Below are 17,126 nucleotides of genomic sequence, written 5' to 3'. Positions count from 1 at the left end.
ACATGGATGGACCTTAGGGACATTAGGCTAAGTGAAATATGCCAGACACAGAAAGACATGTACTGCCTAATTCCATCTCCAGGAGATATCTTTCACAAAATCAAAGATAGGAAATGGCAGTTACCAGAGGCTGGGGAAATGGGAGATGGGGTTATTCATCAGTAGGTGTAGAGTTTCAGTTAAACAAGATGAATAAGCTCTAGAGATCTGCTGTGCAACATTGTTCCTAGAGTCAACAATCCTGTATAACATTTAACCCAAAATTAAATACACAAAAATTTTAGAGGATAGATCTCATATTAAGAGAACAGATCTCATTTTAAGTGTTCTTACCCTTGTAGCTCAGTTGGTAAAAAATCCGCCTGCAGTGCAGGAGACCTGGGTTCGATCCCTGGGTTGGGAAGATCCCCTGGAGAAGGAAATGGCAACCCACTCCAGTATACTTGCCTGGAAAATCTCATGGACAGAGGAGCCTGGTGGGCTGCAGTCCATGGGATTGCAAAGAGTCAGGCACAACTGAACGACTAACACTTTACTAACACAAAGTAAAAATAGAACAAGAAGAGTGGGACTCCGGAGCTAGACAGCCCGGGTTTGAATCCTGGTTCCCCACTTAAGCTCTGTGATCTTGGGCAAGACACTCACATCTTGGTGCATCAGCCTCATTTCTGTGCCTTGGAATAACAGTAATAAACTTCCCCGCAGGTTCCCTGAGAAGGTTCAATGTATGTTGTTATGTGAAGCACTTAGCACAATGCCTAGCGTGTATTATGCACTAATTAAATCTACCTATTATTATTCCTGTTAGTCCAGGTTTCTTAGGGCTTCCCTAGTGGCTCAGTGGTAAAGAATCCACCTGCCCATGCAGGAGGCACGGGTTCAATCCTTGGTCCAGGAAGATCCCACACACTGCGGAGCAAACTAAGCCCATGCACCGCAACTATGGAGCCTGTGCTCTAGAGCCCAGGAGCCGCAACTACCGAAACCTGCGCGCAGTAGAGCCCGTGCTCCACAAGAGAAGCCACCACAGTGAGAAGCCAGCGCACCGCAACCAGAGAAAAGCCCTCACAGCAATGAAGATTCAGCACAGCCCAAAACAAAGGAAATGGTTAGACTAGGTTTATTACATTCAAGAGGTAATACATTTTAAATGCTTGCTTAGCACAGGACCTTGTACATAGGGGCTGAATACACTTGAGATACTATAATTATTCCACAGGGCAGTTAAGCCCGGATGTGGTCCCTGTCACTTCCATTATATCTTATGGTCAAACAAGTCTTGAGCTATTTGACTTTTCATATTTTTAGAGCTTCCTATTTTTACTGGATTGTAAGGAAGCTGAAGTCAAAGTCCAGGCCATGTACCTTTCACAGTCCCTCCAGCACCATTCTTCATATGTAGTCTGGGCTCCACATATATTTAGGGCAGAAAATTAGTATATTTTAAAGAAAGATGCTTCTGCAGACCACCTTGTCCAACCCCTCACTAATCAGTTCACCCAAACAGGGCTCATTTCAGAATGAGTCACTCTTATTTTGGGGAGGAGAAAGTTTCCATTTGAAATAGTGACCATGTCCATCCGCCCCTCTCACTTTCCAAATCAGGAGAAAAATGACCAAATGCAACCCACCTCTCCACCGCCCAGAGCAGATGCCACTAGAATTTCAGCTTAATTCTGACGACAGACTCGTCCTGCTGCTTAGAGAGGCCTCCACATTTAAGAATGCTTACCAGTCTTCTGGCTGCTACCTCAAATCCAAGAAACTAGCTTTCTTTCAGCTTCATTGACTTTTTACTAAGGGAGCAAGCAATTTTCTTCTGGCAGGGAAACCATTCGACAGGTGCATACTCCTGTGGAGGAAATTTAAGCCAGACACCTACCCCTGCAGACAACTCATTATTCTTTTAAAGCAGGGCAGGCCAGCCAAGAGCTTGATTCCACCCCTAGAGGTGGCATTCTGTATTGGCAACCACGGAGAGGTTGCCTGGGAAACGCTGCTCAGAGACAGCTGTGTCACTTTTAAAACAAACTTCTCCCTTTAAGAGCTAATGTGTGCTAGTCAATTCTGTCATGCAGTAGTTTGAAGCTTTTGTTTTTATACTCTGAAAATATTTTTTTTTCTGTTTTCTGATGATAAAACTACCATGCCATTGTATAAAGTTAAGAAGACTAAGGAAATATCAAAAAGGAAAATTAAAACCATCTATAACCCTCAAACCCAATGGTAATTACTGATGATTATATATATATATATATACACACACACACTTTTTTTTTTCTCTAGCACTGCTTGGAATTTTAAAACAGATTTGGAATTATGCTTAATGCCATATGAGGATAGCTTTCTGCATAATTATTCTTTAATTGAAACATCCCCCTCTACACAATTTAAATACTGAATTTTTAAACTTCTATACTTAATGTTTTTATATAATTTTTTTATTACTTTCTTGGGCTTCCCCGATGGCTCAGAGGATAAAGAATCCATTTGCAGAACTCAAACTGGGGCTCTGTAACCACCTCAGACGGGTGGGATGAGTAAGGTAGGGGGAGGGAGGTTCAAAAGGAAGCGGACATAAGCATACCTATGGCTGATGCATGTTGATCTTTGACAGAAACCAACACAATATTGTAAAGCAATTATCCTTCAATTTAAAAAATAAATTAAAAAAAAAGAATCTGCTTGCAATGCAGAAGACACAGGAGACTCGGGTTCAATCCATGGGTGGGGAAGATCCTCTGGAGGAGGAAATGACAGCTCACTCCAGTATTCTCACCTGAAAAATCCCATGGACAGAGGAGCCTGATTGGCTACAGTTCACAGGGTCGCAGAGTCGGACAAGATTGAGCGACTAAGCACAAGCACATTATTTTCTTAGCATTGCTAATTACAGAAATAGGGTTACTGTGCCATTAAAGTATAAAGATTTTTAAGGCTCTTGACACACAGCCCTGACTTGCTGTCTGGAAATCTTATAATCTTTCATCAGTGAGGCACAATTCTCTATACACTCATAAAGTGCTATATTTGCCATAAGATGTTCACCTTTGCCAATGTGACAAAAAAATTGTTATTGAATTATTTTCTATTTCTTTGGTTACTAATGAGGTTGAGTATTTTTCATCTGGTGTCCATTTAAAAAAGATTTATGATCACTTTTTAACAAACTTTTATATATAATTGGCCGAGTGGTGAATGCCGTCGATCTGTTTCTGATCTCTCAAAGCACATATCTTCATATTCAAAACTATGTAAGCAGGTGAAATGCCAAGAAAATCTAACATGTGACGCTTTCTTAGTCACAAGAAATCATGAACACTTCAGGGAAAACAAAGAACATTCCCAGATAAATCATTGTTCATTTTTGTCTATATGGTGAATTATTCATGTCCTTTCGGAGAAGGCAATGGCACCCCACTCCAGTGTTCTTGCCTAGAGAATCCCAGGGACGGGGAGCCTGGTGGGCTGCCGTTTATGGGGTCGCACAGAGTCGGACATGACTGAAGCGACTTACCTTACCTTACCTTTGTAGTATTTTTAAATGTTTGAAGTTTTACAGTTCCTTATTTGAAAAAGTACTTAATTTTTTTTTTCATATTTGCATTGATTTGTCTTTTCTCCCAGCTTTATGGTGCATGCTCAGTTTCATCTGACTCTCTGCAGCCCACCAGGCTCCTCTGTCCATGGAATTCTCCAGGCAAGAATACTGGAGTGGGTGGCCATTTCCTTCTCCAGGGGATCTTCTCAGTCCAGGGATTGAACCCACACCTCTTGCATTGGTAGGTGGCTTCCATACCACTGTACCAACTGGGAAGCCCAACTTTATGGTGATATTAATTGACATCTCATTGTGTAAGCTGTACAACATTTTGACTTTGTACAACAAACGCTGTGGAATGATTACCACAATATACTTAACACATTCATCACCTTACATAAGGACTTTTCTCTTTTGGTGAGAAATTTAACATCTACTGTCTCACCAACTTTACAAAGTACTTACAAAAAATTTTTAAGTATTTAAAAAATATTTTCTTAAAACGTTTACTTATTTGGCTGCACCAGATCTTAAGTCACAGCACAGTGCGTGGGGTCTTCAATCTTCATTGCGGCATGCAGGATCTTTAGGTGCAGCATGCAAACTCTTAGTTGCGGCATGTGGGATCTAGTTCCTGGACCAGGGACTGAACCCAGGTCCCCTGCTTTGGGAGCAAAGGACTCACCAGCTGGGAAGACCTTCTTGTTCTTGCTTTTAATTAATTTAATGTCTATTTCATGTTTAAGTGTGATAATGACTACTGTGGTTTAAAAGGGAAACCTTTATAACATGAGAATTATTAATACTGTCTATTTTCCTAAGATGAAGAACCAAAAATTAACCTATTGGGAAGAGGAATGGATTAAGAAACTATATTGATAAGGACTTCTGTTCCAATCACATTTATAGTACATAAAATGCCAGTACTTTCTGGTTGAGAAAACAGAAACCCTGGCTATGATATTGATGCTGACTTAAAGAGAAACTATAAGGCAAGAGTCCAAAGAATTCAACCAATACGAGACATATTAAAAAAAACCAATTAAACAATTTATACACAGGTAAGAAGTCAAAAGAAGACGGCTTTTTTGGGGAGGCCGATATGCACATTTTATTTAATAAACATAATGTACAATGACTAAAAGAACAGTATATTCCCAGGAGAAGTAAGAGTGTGTATGTATACCTGGATTAGCACCTAGAAAGTACATAGAAAAGAAAGAAAAGGGGAAGCTCTCTACGAAGACCATCTGGGCCCAGGTTTCTATGAGCACATTCTCCAGACACTTGATGGTAATACTCCAAGTGAGCTTGGCGATCCGCTGACTCGGTTGACTGCTTCATGTCTTCAGTGCTTTAGGACAATAGGTGTATCAACGTGATGCATTTTAGACGTTAATTTAAGTAAGGGGTAACGAGTTTTATACCCACCCTAGTTTTATTCCAAAACTATTGCACTACGCATCTGTGGTACACCAGGAGGAAGATACTGGAAACGCAAAGGAAGCTTTCTTAACTGCTTGTGTGATGTGATCTTGTGCAAAAATGGTGCCTGGGAATTACAATTTCCCAGGTACTCCTAGAGTCTGTAGACATCACTGATTGGAAGGAGAATCACGATGGTGTATTTAGTTGTGAAAGGCTCCACCAGGATTAGACAAGGCTCCACACTGCCAGGGGCTGGAGAGCTTTACCGAATGAGCTCTGAGTTCACATTTCACTGTACATTTGGTGCCATTTTCTTTGGTTGCGTCATATTAGCCATCAGGAGGAAAACGCCTTTGCTTACAAAACAGATCAGCAGTCCCTAACTGGGGGCAATTCTGCCCCCCATTTGGCAATGTCTGGAGACGATTTTTCACAACTGGGGGGCTGCTACTGGTGTCTAATGAGTGCAGAGGCCAGGGACATCACTAAATACTCCACAATACATGAGCTGGCACCCAAATAAAAATGTCCTCAGGCTCCAAATAGTACTGACATTGAGAAATCCTGAAAGAGGCTTATGTGACATGTGACTGGGCTGTCCATAAAGTCACAAGTACACTATGGAAGCAGAGACGCCCCCTCCCTTGCCTCTGCACTTTAAAGCTCAGAGAGATGTTCCATCAGCTCTCGCCTGCAGAGACCTGTTAATTCCTGACTTCTGACTCAGCCCCAGGGCAACCGCCCTGACCAAGAGCTCGGGGAACATTTGCTGAATGGAAGGAGGTCAGAGGTGCTGGAAGCATGGTTCAGTCTCCAGTCTGTACTGAATAGTAACTTCACATGACTGAAAACGTGATTCAATGGTGTCATGTTCTCTGACTGAACAGGACCTCAAAGTTAGGGCTAACACATTGTTAAAGGTGGAGCCAACATATTAGGGAGAGTATGTCTAAGTATTTCTGCATTCATTTTAGTGGGGCAAACCAAATAAAACGGTGTTAAAAGGCAAATATTCAATATACTTCATTTCAAACCAAAAAAAAAAAAAGAAACGGAATTAACACATGAAATGCCATGCACAACGGACAACATTCCTTTTTTTTTTTTTTACATATTTACAATTTTACATATTTACTTAGCAATATATCTATCTTTACAATTATAAAATTATGTCAAACTGTAGAACAGTGGTACCACATACATTTTTTGTAGCATTCGTTTTCTCCTTTAAAAGGCAATTATTTAATCAAATCCAAAAACACAGTGAATGCCACAGAGGAAGCGCATAGGAAAACCATGGAGAAAAAATAGATTTATAGACAAACTTTTCACACAGGCCTTAAATGAATCTATTTCAGTGACTCAATAAATAGTACTTTATTATTTACTAAGCCTCCCCTGACAGGAAAACAAAACAAAACGAACAAAACAATCCCCACAAACTGTACCTTTAAAAATGCTGATACTTCTAAGCAATTAAGTTATACTCTAGATCCCAATCAGTGGACTGTAGGAAGGGCTGGCTACAATTCAGGCTCAAATAAATACTATCCATGTTAAGTTTTCATCATCCTGCATAAACTTGAGGTTGCAACGGTGGAGGAAGTTTATCATTTTCAACATTTTCAGAGTCAATAGCTGCTACAGACTGATTTGGGGGTCTAATTTCAAGTGGGTATTTCTCAACAATGTCTTGAACCTCTTTTGCGATTCCATCCGTCCAATCTATGAGGTCTTTCTCAAGTTTCTTGGCTTCATTCATAATCCTTTCCTGTCGTTCATTCAACTGAGACAGGAGGTCCAAATTCTTATACATCTGCTTCACACCTAAGCACGCATCAGGAGACCAATTCTCAGATTCCTGCTTCCTGGGAGAAGTCTGGCCAGACATGTATCGATCAAAATCTTCCTGACTTAAATTCAAAGACTGAGCATCTAATTTCTCAATGAAAGCCACGGCACAGCACTATAAAAAGAAGAGAATGTCATTTTTATAGTTATATAGGAGAGCTACAAACATTCAAAGAGAAGGTAAAAAAATCCTTTTATTACAAAGAATTTAAACAAATCAAAACTTGACAAGATAATCTCATGAACCTCCATGGACTTCAGCTTCAGAAATTACCATGGCCATTCATGTTGTTTCCTTTATACTCCCATCTGCAATAATGCATTTCTTCCTTTAAAAAAAATTAAATCTAACTGCCAAGTTATTGAGCCAGAAATTCAGTCCTCTCCTTGGGTGGTCCGAAGGTCCTAGGGTCTTGTACAGAATGAAATATCTGAAGAGGCACCTTTAGTATTCATTCCACAATGGTTATCACAGAGCTTCCCGTGTGTTTCCTTGCCGTCAGGGGTGCTCTGCTTCCCTGCCACGCTGTGGGGCAGAGGAATCACGGTGTGGCCTGGAGCTCCAGGGCCACGCCCCATGAGGCCCTTCCCTGCGGAGGCCTTCCCAGCTCTGCAGACCCACTCAGCGCACGGCCTGCCACTGAGCATGTCCGCAGGTACTTGTGTGCACACAGACCACTGGTCCTCAAGATACTTTAATGTCAAACAGTTAAAAGAATGCACTTAGACACCAGAGAACCTGAGTGAAATGTCACCTCTGTCAACTGACAGCCCAGAGCTGTGTGACCCTAGAAAAGTTACCTAAGCCCTCTGTGGTTCCCTCATTTGTAAAATGAGGGAAATACCACCCAGATTTATTGTGAGAATTAAACAATGTAGCACATGTCTCACAGGTCTGTAGTAAGCAATGAATAAATAGTAGCAATTATTAGCATAGAAATGCTGGGGGAAATGCTGAGTGACACAGACATCTTAGTTATACTCTCTTAACTAATTTTTTCTAGAAGGAGCACATACCATTTTCATAGTTTTTTTTAAATAAAGTATTTTCATGAGAAAAACATGAAAAACATAACAGGAGAAAATAGACAGCTCTCAGAATTTATTTTGAGAAACTCGCTCGCAGGATCTTACCTTATTATTCATAAAAAAGTGAATCTTCTTAAAGAATATTTAGCAAATCTATTTCAACAGCCTCATCTGCCAAGAAGGTGCCTGTCTGACCCTTACCCACCGGCTTACGCTATGTGTGTAGAAGCAGCGCAGCCTATTTTCTGGAAAGAACAGGCCTCTAAGATGATTCTGACACTCCTGGCCTAGGCGAGTAGATACACAGTACTGCCACTAATGGAAACAGTACATAATGGAAAAGAAAGAAACGTTTGATGGGAAGGTAGCTTCAGTTCTGAACAGATTAAATCTGAAGCATAATAAATTAGCTGGGAAGCTCAGAGTGAGGTCAAAACAGGTGACCTGCAGGTCATCACTGTACAGGTGACCAGCAGCGCTAGGACCAGAGACGGTCTAGGGAGAGAGATGCATGGAGGACAGAGCCCCCAGGGAGTGACACATTCAAGGAGACAAGGAGGACACCAGGCCCACAAAGAGCCCAGGGAGATGGAGTGGAATCATGGCTGCTGAGGCACACGAGACGTTCCAGAAGGAAGGAGTCACCGGGAGTGTTAAAGGAGTGAAGCGAAGCAGAGTTCCTTAGGCATGTGGCAACTGGCCAATTTTTTGCTTTTGCCACAGTGGTTTCACTGGGGCCGTGACTCTGAGTCTGGCAAGAAGAGGATGAAGAAAAAAGGTGTGCACACAGCTAAGGCTGTGGGTCAGGGGGCCAGGAAGAGCTGCAGAGTGCAGGAGATTCAAGGATCCGTCTTTTTAGACAATTTACCAGAAATGCTTCCTTATGTAACCTGGCCTCCCCTCCCTACCTATTACCCTGAACAGCTTCCAGCACAGGAAACAAAGAACATAAGGTGTCTTGAGGCTCAAACTCATGAATGAGACAATAAATCCAGTCTAACGCAAACAAGGAGAAGTACAGCGGTCAGTAAAAGGAAGTATGTGGCCTCAGGCCTTAGATGTGCGCACCCCACAACTGTCCCGCCTAGTGTTATTATTACTGTAAAAAAACAAAAGCTGAAAATTGCTGCACATCCTCTATGCATCAGCATCTCAGTATTCAGTTTTAAGAGGGAATTTGTAGAAATGAAACAAAAAATAAACATTAAGTCTTTTAATAAAGGAATCAGCCCAAGATCTCATTTATTCATGGTTGAAACAACCAAGTAAATGAGCGGCTCTTACAGCTGCGACTCCTGGGAGCGACAGCCAACAGCAGCAAAGACACTCAACGTGGCCATCGTGTGTCCTGAGGGGAACCACAATGGCTAAGTCCTAGGAGGTGTATGTGTGCCTGGCCTGGTCACATGTGCTCTGTGATACCAAGCAAACATCCTCAGCTATGTTGACCCCTCAACTCCAGAGCACAAACATGTCATAGGCCTGTGAGAGCCCTCTGGGTTCTTCTCCACAACACCAGCAAGTCAAGTCCTTACCAGATTGGTGAAATAGTAGCCATCCTCGCCCGTCATCAGTCGGCTTGGGTTGCAGAAGCGGGTGATGTACTGGATGTTGGACTGAAGGCGTGGGGGGTTGCCCTTCAAGACAATGTAGATGAGTGTGGGTAAGAAGTCGTCGGCTGAAGCCGGCTCATTCTTGGTGATCTTGATGGCATTGAAGATGTGCTTGCTGCACTTGGTGATGCAGGCCAACTTATCCCGGGGCACACGTTTCGAATCCATCTCAATGATATCTACAAAGGAGAAGAGATGCTGCTTCCAGTGAGGAGACGGTTACATCAAAGAGGCGTCGGGATCATCGTATTTCATCTCTTAAGTTACAGAGGTGCCCTCACTAACCCGTTCTCCACTAGTTAACTTAGCGTATGAGAAAGCCTGCAACAACAGTAGACACTAGCTCACACTTGGGCACACGTGCCCATCAGCCAGGCCCTACACTGTGTGCTCTACAAGCATACTCTCTCCATCCCCAGGGTATGCACGTGCACTATTAAGGAAGCTGAGGTTCAGAGAGGGTCAATGATTTGTCCAAGACTATACAATAAAAAGGCTCATAGCAGGGATCTGAAGCCAAGCCTAAGTCTAAAGGGCATTCTTTAAGTCACGATGTAAAATGTGTATGAACTCCCCAGAGAAATAAGCAGAGTCATTTCACTGTTTTTGTTCCTCATAAATACACTGTAAAACTCAGTCCAGAAGGCCTCATTTGCATACAGCGTTTTAGAAATGTGGCTATTTTACAAGGCGTCTCTGAGCTGGATATCAAAGTGCAAGCAGCTGAAATCCATCACACAGAGGTCCACAGTGGCCAATCCTCACGGCATATAAATCTCCCACTAGCAACAAGTATCTAACAACAGCTTTATGACACTTATAACCTGCTGGGTAGCAGAGGGGATGAACATAGGTATTATTTAATCTCATAAACAATTCTTTATTTCTCTCAGAAGCAAAATTATTTCACTGCCCTTCACTACCACTAAGTCCAACTAGCAGGCTCTTATAAGTTCACATTCTCTGTCACAAGGACCAGGAGGCAATGAGGAATGATTAAGTTTGAACTCTGCACTGTCAGAACTACACAAAAGGAGGGCAGGTGGGTGCCTCTGGACAGATACACCTCCCTACACTCTAGAACACCATGAAAGAAAAGAGCTGAAGTGGTTTAATTTGACACCAATTTCTTGCCATTAGCAGAAATAAGTTTCAGATTTAGGTGGTTTGGTGGTACACGCCAGAGAGTTTTTTCCTGCTCTCAGCCCTCATCCCCGGAGTCAGCTACCTGGGAAGTTCTCACAGGACCACCAGCCATGGAAGACTAACATGTGGGAGACAGGAACACTGGACAGTGCTGAGACCTTATTTTAATTTACTAATACTGCCCCCCCTTCTTACCTGTCTTCTGTATGAATTATATAATTTTTGTTTTATTGTTCAAATTTTTAATTCTGGGTTTTAATTACTGTTACTATGTCTCAGTCTATTTATTTTTCTTTTTCTATTTAAATATAACTTATTACCAAAAAGATTTGGGGGAATGTCCACATATATATATATATTTTTTTTTTTCCAGTATTCTTTTTTTTTTTTTTTTTAAACTTTACAATATTGTATTGGTTTTGCCATATATCAACATGAATCCACTACAGGTATACACGTGTTCCCCATCCTGAACCCTCCTCCCTCCTCCCTCCCCGAACCATCCCTCTGGGTCGTCCCAGTGCACCAGCCCTAAGCATCCAGTATTGTGCATCGAACCTGGACTGGTGACTCGTTTCATATATGATATTATACATGTTTCAATGCCACTCTCCCAAATCATGCCACCCTCTCCCTCTCCCACAGAGTCCAAAAGACTGTTCTATACATCAGTGTCTCTTTTGCTGTCTCATATACAGGGTTATTGTTACCATCTTTCTAAATTCCATATATATGCGTTAGTCTAGTGTATTGGTGTTTTTCTTTCTGGCTTACTTCACTCTGTATAATAGGCTCCAGTTTCATCCACCTCATTAGAACTGATTCAAATGTATTCTTTTTAATGGCTGAGTAATACTCCATTGTGTATAAACCATTTTCACCCTATTTATCCTTCTGCCTTTTGCTGTTGGTTTACATTCTCCATTTCAAACATTTAACCATGTTCTCATTAATCTTTATTCCTTAAGTTTTAAAATAAATTAAAAGTGAATAACAGGCACATATTTTATTGCACTTCACAGATACTGCAGTTGTTTTGTTTTTTTTTTTTTTACAGATTGAAGGTTTGTGGCAACCTATGTTGAGCATCTCTCAGCACCATTTTTCCAACAGCATTTGCTTATTAATTACTCTGTGTCTCTGTGTCACATTTCGGTATTTCCTGCATATTTCAAACCTTTTCATTATTATTATATCTGTTATCATGATCTGAGATCTTTAATGTTACCATGGTAATTGCTTTGGCATTTTTAGCAATAAAGTCTTTTTAAAATAAGGTATGCATATTGCTCTTTAGACATAATGCTACTGCACACTGAAGAAACTACAGTACCATGTAAATATAACTTATCAGCACTGGGAAACCAAAACATCTGTGTGGCTCATTTTCAACGGTGTTTGCTTTATTGCGATGATTGGGAACCAAACTCACAGACTCTCTGAGGCATGCCTGTATTTTCTATCTGGACGCATTTGTAGCTGCCCTGCCAAGGAGCAAGGCCAGCAGTGTAAAAAGAAAAAGAGAAGAAAAAGGAAAATAAAGGGGAAAACAAAACCCAAGGGACTTCTCCCACACTCTCCATCTGGTAGTGAACCCCACCCTTCCCAGTATCTTTGAGTCTGAGAGAAGTTTCTTTTTGCTTTTAGACCACCCAACCCCAGGAGCAGTTCCATGACTTGTGCTGCCCTGAAGTCTAAACTAGGAGAGTGGAAAGAAAAGTAAACAACACAGGAAACTCATGACTGCGTTAGCTGTTCCCTTAGTAATGACTCCCCTTCCCAATCTGCCTGCTCTGACTTGCCTTTCGGAGTCCTCAGATACTGTTTTGTGCTTTCCATTCAGGGCTTTTGAGAAAAGTGAAAGCGTTAGTGTCTCAGTCATGCCCAACTCTTTGTGACCCCATGGACTGTAGCCTGCCGGGCTCCCTTGTCCATGGGATTCTCCAGGCAAGAATACTGGAGTGGATTGCTATTCCCTTCTCCAGGGGATCTTCCCAACCCAGGGATCGAACCCGGGTCTCCTGCACTGCAGGCAAATTCTTTACTGTCTGAGCCACAAGGGGCCAGGAGGAAAGACAGGGTTGAGGGTGGGGACTCTATCTTAGCAGATGTCCAGACTTATCTTTAATGCAGTTTTGAAAGCAAAGTAGGCAGTACTCCCAGGTCAGTCAAACTGGGTGCTAGTGACATTGTGGCCGATGATTCTGCTGCAGGGACTGTCCTGCACACTGCAGGGTGTTTAGCAGCACTCGGGGGTTCTACCCACTAGATGCCAACTCAAGTGGCACGGGCCTCAGTGCAGTGTATTTATAAACAAAAAGGACAGTCCTGATTAGAAGCAGACAGTGATTTTGAGAAAGTTCACTGATTATCTCCACATTTAAGACTATTGTTAGAGACTGTCCTTTTGAAGGCTGACAAGTTTATAGAGTAGGAAGAAAGTGATCATATCAACTCTGGTCCTCAGAGGCAGAATGTGCCAGCTCTTGGACTGGCAAGAAGAGAGGGCTAAGATGAGAGCGTAAGAAGGCTTTTAAAATTTCATGGCTATACTTTTACTATCAAAAGATCTCTCCAAACTTCATCTTAGATGCCAAGAGAGCAAAGTTCCACAGTTCAAATTCTGTTAACAAACTGCTGATATACTGACATCTTCTTTCTTATTTTTATTTTTCAGTAAACAATGATTTGGCACTTGTAGTTTCTAGTTTTCTAAGGTCTGTCCTGTGGCTTTTTAGAAGAGAGTCCCCAGCATAAATTCCTATGAAGTACTTTAAATGTAAACCAGTTGATCTTGAACTTACTAGTAAGAGTCTTTGGGGAAAACGTAAGTACAAGTTTCAGGCTTCACTTTCAATCTCTTATGGATGTCCCCTGAGCAAAAGGCAGGGGTGGGGGTTGGGCCTTGACCCAAAACAGTCATTCATGGGACCCATGAGGAGCTTAGCAGAAAAGCTCTGAGCAACAAAGAGGGTGGTATTTAGTGAGGACAATTAAACTCTACACAGGGAGGTACAGAAAATAATACCTTTTATACCAAGAGCTGAATGTGAAAAAGTACAAAGAGAAGCAGAACCTGAGAAAGTGGAAGAATCATGTTAGCCAGAAGACAATTCAGTCCCTGACGGGGCCTTGAAGCTAAGTTTCTGTAACAGCCTCACCTCCTTTCCAACCCTGATAATATCTTAAGCAAACCCTCATTTCTTACTGTAACTCGAGTCTCTGGTTCTTATAACCAAAGGAGGCTACTTAATGGCGCACCTCCAGCACTGCTAACATCAGCTGACCCACTTTCGTTCCCAGTAGAATTTCATTAAAAATCTCTAAATTGGCAATCTCTTTCCAACTCTTCTCCTTAATTAAGAAGAAGTTGGGCAAGTTGGATGTCTTCTCCACCAATTTTGTTTTAAAACTTTTGTGTTGCACTTCTGCTGGGTTATTTCTTGATTAAGAAACAGAAACCTTATTAGGTGACTAGACCTGTCCAGAACGTCGGAGCCACATCGATTTAGTGCACTTCATTTACTTCTCCAACTAACCAGAAAAGAAATTCAAAGCACATCTCTGATTAACAACCAACTAGAGGCATCATTTTAATATATAATTCTAGCTTGGGGATAACCATGCCTCACCAACTTCATCTCTCAAAATTATTTTGATACATAAATGCAGTTGAGTTTTAAGAAATGTATCTAGTTGACTTTAGTTCAATGCTCAAGAAATAAGAAATGGTCATGGAAAATGAAGGGGGAGAGTGGTTTAGTTGCTGATCTGAAACCTAACACTCTTAAATCACTTTTACCACATTCCAATATAGCTTTGGCAATCTGCATTTTAGAAGTATTTTAGAAATACTATCTTTTTGCTCACTGAAATAAGTACAGATTTATATAGCAAAATGCTAACTTCAAGGGGAAAACATCCAAATACAAAAGTTCTTAGTTTCACTGACCTGTAATTGCTTTCACCACCATATCGGACACTTCTGGAATTTCTTCATTAACAGGGACACAAAGCATCTGAGGTGTAACCCAGTGCAGGGCTCTACCGAGAGAAAGAGAGAGACAGTGAAAAAAAAGGTCCAAGGATGGACTGTAATCATTTATCATGTTATTTCCTCAGTGACAGAAAAAGACAGGGCACCGCTGGCTCGTCAGGCAACCCCAGCCCCTGCACCTACTAGCAGCTCGGTTGATGTGCTGAGCAACTGGAATCCTAGGATGAGGCTTCTCTTCTGCACTTATCACAAGAAAGCAGAAGACAATTTTTCCGGTTGAAGTGAAATTATACTACATTGGAAAAGCAATGGATATTTAAGAATGAAGATCTGGGAAGAACCTGCTGCTCCCTGTCCTCACTGCCCACCTTTTAGGCTCTGCCCTCAACTTCTGAAGCACACCAGAGCCCGAGTCAGAGATCATCAGGCGTGTGTCACTTCCGCCTGAACCACTGAGATTTCTGGTCACACGGTGATTCCACTCGTGAAATTCTGCTGCCAACCCTCACAACATGCTTGACTAACGCTCTCACCCTGCACCTCAGTCTAAAGCCCACTGAGTTACTTCTGGCTTCATCCCTTATCTTCCCAAGATCAATTCCACACTTCCAATGAGACATCATCAAGTTCAGAGCTACCGATTACCAGCCCCGCTGTCTGGGAACCCCACTTGTGATCCGAGGCTCCCTCTCCTCCAGAAACACCTCTTCAGGCTCAGGCCTGGCCCTGTTCCCACATGTCGACGGCCTCTTTCCCCAGTGCTCTGCTGCCGCTAGAATGCACAGCACGGGCACTCGCTCCACTGGCCATGGAACAGTGGGTGCTTTGCACAGTGCTAGCAACCCAGGGCTAGTGGAAAGACGCAGCAGCAGGAATGGCTGAATCACCCCTGGGAATAACAAAGACAGACAACACACACTGCCTTTATACGGATATTCACAGCTTCCTGCCTGACAAGATAGTTAGTGCAGTGAAATGAGAAAACAATGAAATTTCCTCTTGTTCCTTGGAAATTTTGGAGATCTGAACACCAGGCATGGTTCTCATCTAAAGCTGCCTGGATTCAAATAGATGAGCACGATGGAGACCTGAGTCTTCTCCTCTTGTCAATTTACCACATGCCTTTTCTTTCTGACATCACAAAGGAGTTTATATGCTAAGGATGGCAGACACCTTAGCTGTTACTTTCACCCAAGGTCTGAAACTCAAGGGCCCAGTTTTCTCGGATGTGTTCTTCCAATGGGAGGTAGTAAATACAACAAGGAAAAGCAGAACAACCAACTACCTGATCCTCTTCTGAATAGCAAGATCTTTCTTCTCATCATCAGTAGTTTCTGGACAGAACACATATTTATAGAGACGAGTCATGATGTACTTTTCAATCTGATCCATTATCTTCTCAACTCTTTCTGGAGGCACTGAAATATTCACAAGGATACTTGAATGAAGGATGAACATTTGAAATGAAGAGTAATGTTTTCATAGTACTTTCAAAGTAGCAGAAAACTAATTTACCAGAAATACATTAAAAACACTCAAACAAAAGTATAAAATATTAAAAAATACTCTAAAAAAAGTACCCCAACTTTTGCGGCTGCCTTTTACAGAATTCCTACTTCTAACTTAAGCTGTCTGGCAGGACCTAATAGGTGTACACCCTGCTTAATGAGAAGACCTTAGCATGATGCTACATTAGAAAAGCACTTGAAATTCTCAAGACTGGTATGTGCTGGCAAGACTCACCCTTTCACTTTTCAGAGGTCTACTATATGACCTTAGAGGTCACTCTAAAGTAAATAAATGGGGCATATTTCTCATCAAGATGGCAATTCCGAGATGGGGGTTTTATTTAAAAGCCTCCCAAGGGGTTTTACCTGACTCTGTCCCTATTCCCAATGAAATTATTAAATATTGCTCAAGAAATTATCCAATTGCCTGATTATCTTGGAATGATATACGTGGTGGTATTCAAAGATACTGCTAAGTATAAAACCAACTACCTGAATGTTAGTGGAGTAAGCTACAGAACAGAGCAGGCAAACCAACGAAGACTTTTGAGAAAGAGAGAAACAACTGAGAGACCCAGCAGGAGGCCTGTGCAACTACCAGCAGTCTCCCGGAGGCGGGCTACCCAAGGGATTACCTTTTCCACGAGTCTGCATTCTTTCAGCCACATTCTGGTAAAAATCCTGAGTACACTCTGACTGCTCCTCAATACTTAAATCCTGAAACAAAGGGACAAAGAGGCTGCTAAGTAACTGGAAGACAGATCAGGAGGAAAGCTCTAAATTTTACAAAACTTACTCCTTGAACTAATCCCCAAAGTACTTACGAATTCAATTACTGCTGCAGGGAAGAAAAGCCTGTCCTTTAATATTCTTTACCACATTCCATGACTTCTCATTTCCTTCTGCTGTATACACATATTCTTACATGGGTATAATGCATATTTTGATAATTTACATGTATATGTACATTCTGACTTACCTAGTCTACTTAATCATTTGATGGCTTTATAATA

At 41.8% G+C, this 17,126-nt stretch overlaps 2 protein-coding genes across 14 annotated transcripts in view; both read right to left on the bottom strand.

Annotated features, from left to right (window-relative positions):
• TMEM248 (transmembrane protein 248) overlaps positions 1-1,944 on the bottom strand; it is a 42,317-nt gene extending 40,373 nt beyond the window's left edge. The window contains exon 1 of one of the 2 annotated variants that reach the window (XM_061401826.1): positions 1,632-1,944. The gene's annotated coding sequence lies outside the window, so the exon portion shown is untranslated. The remainder of the gene's footprint in view (positions 1-1,631) is intronic. The other variant, XM_061401824.1, reaches the window with a different exon arrangement.
• Positions 1,945-4,625: 2,681 nt separating this feature from the next.
• The window catches only part of RABGEF1 (RAB guanine nucleotide exchange factor 1), a 71,165-nt gene continuing 58,664 nt past the window's right edge, over positions 4,626-17,126 (bottom strand). For 11 of the 12 annotated variants that reach the window (XM_061401807.1, XM_061401808.1, XM_061401813.1 and 8 more), the window contains 5 exons: positions 16,749-16,830; positions 15,891-16,023; positions 14,561-14,652; positions 9,385-9,641; positions 4,626-6,935 (listed from right to left, as the gene is read on the bottom strand). In XM_061401807.1, coding sequence (XP_061257791.1) covers positions 6,537-6,935; positions 9,385-9,641; positions 14,561-14,652; positions 15,891-16,023; positions 16,749-16,830 — 963 coding nt within the window. In that variant the 3' untranslated portion in view covers positions 4,626-6,536. Of the gene's footprint in view, positions 6,936-9,384; positions 9,642-14,560; positions 14,653-15,890; positions 16,024-16,748; positions 16,831-17,126 lie in introns of those variants that run through there. The other variant, XR_009733560.1, reaches the window with a different exon arrangement.

This window comes from Bos javanicus, chromosome 25 (assembly GCF_032452875.1).
Source record: "Bos javanicus breed banteng chromosome 25, ARS-OSU_banteng_1.0, whole genome shotgun sequence".
Lineage (NCBI taxonomy): Eukaryota > Metazoa > Chordata > Mammalia > Artiodactyla > Bovidae > Bos > Bos javanicus.
The sequence above is the reverse complement of the archived record's forward strand: the minus strand, read 5'-3'. Positions and strand labels throughout refer to the sequence as shown.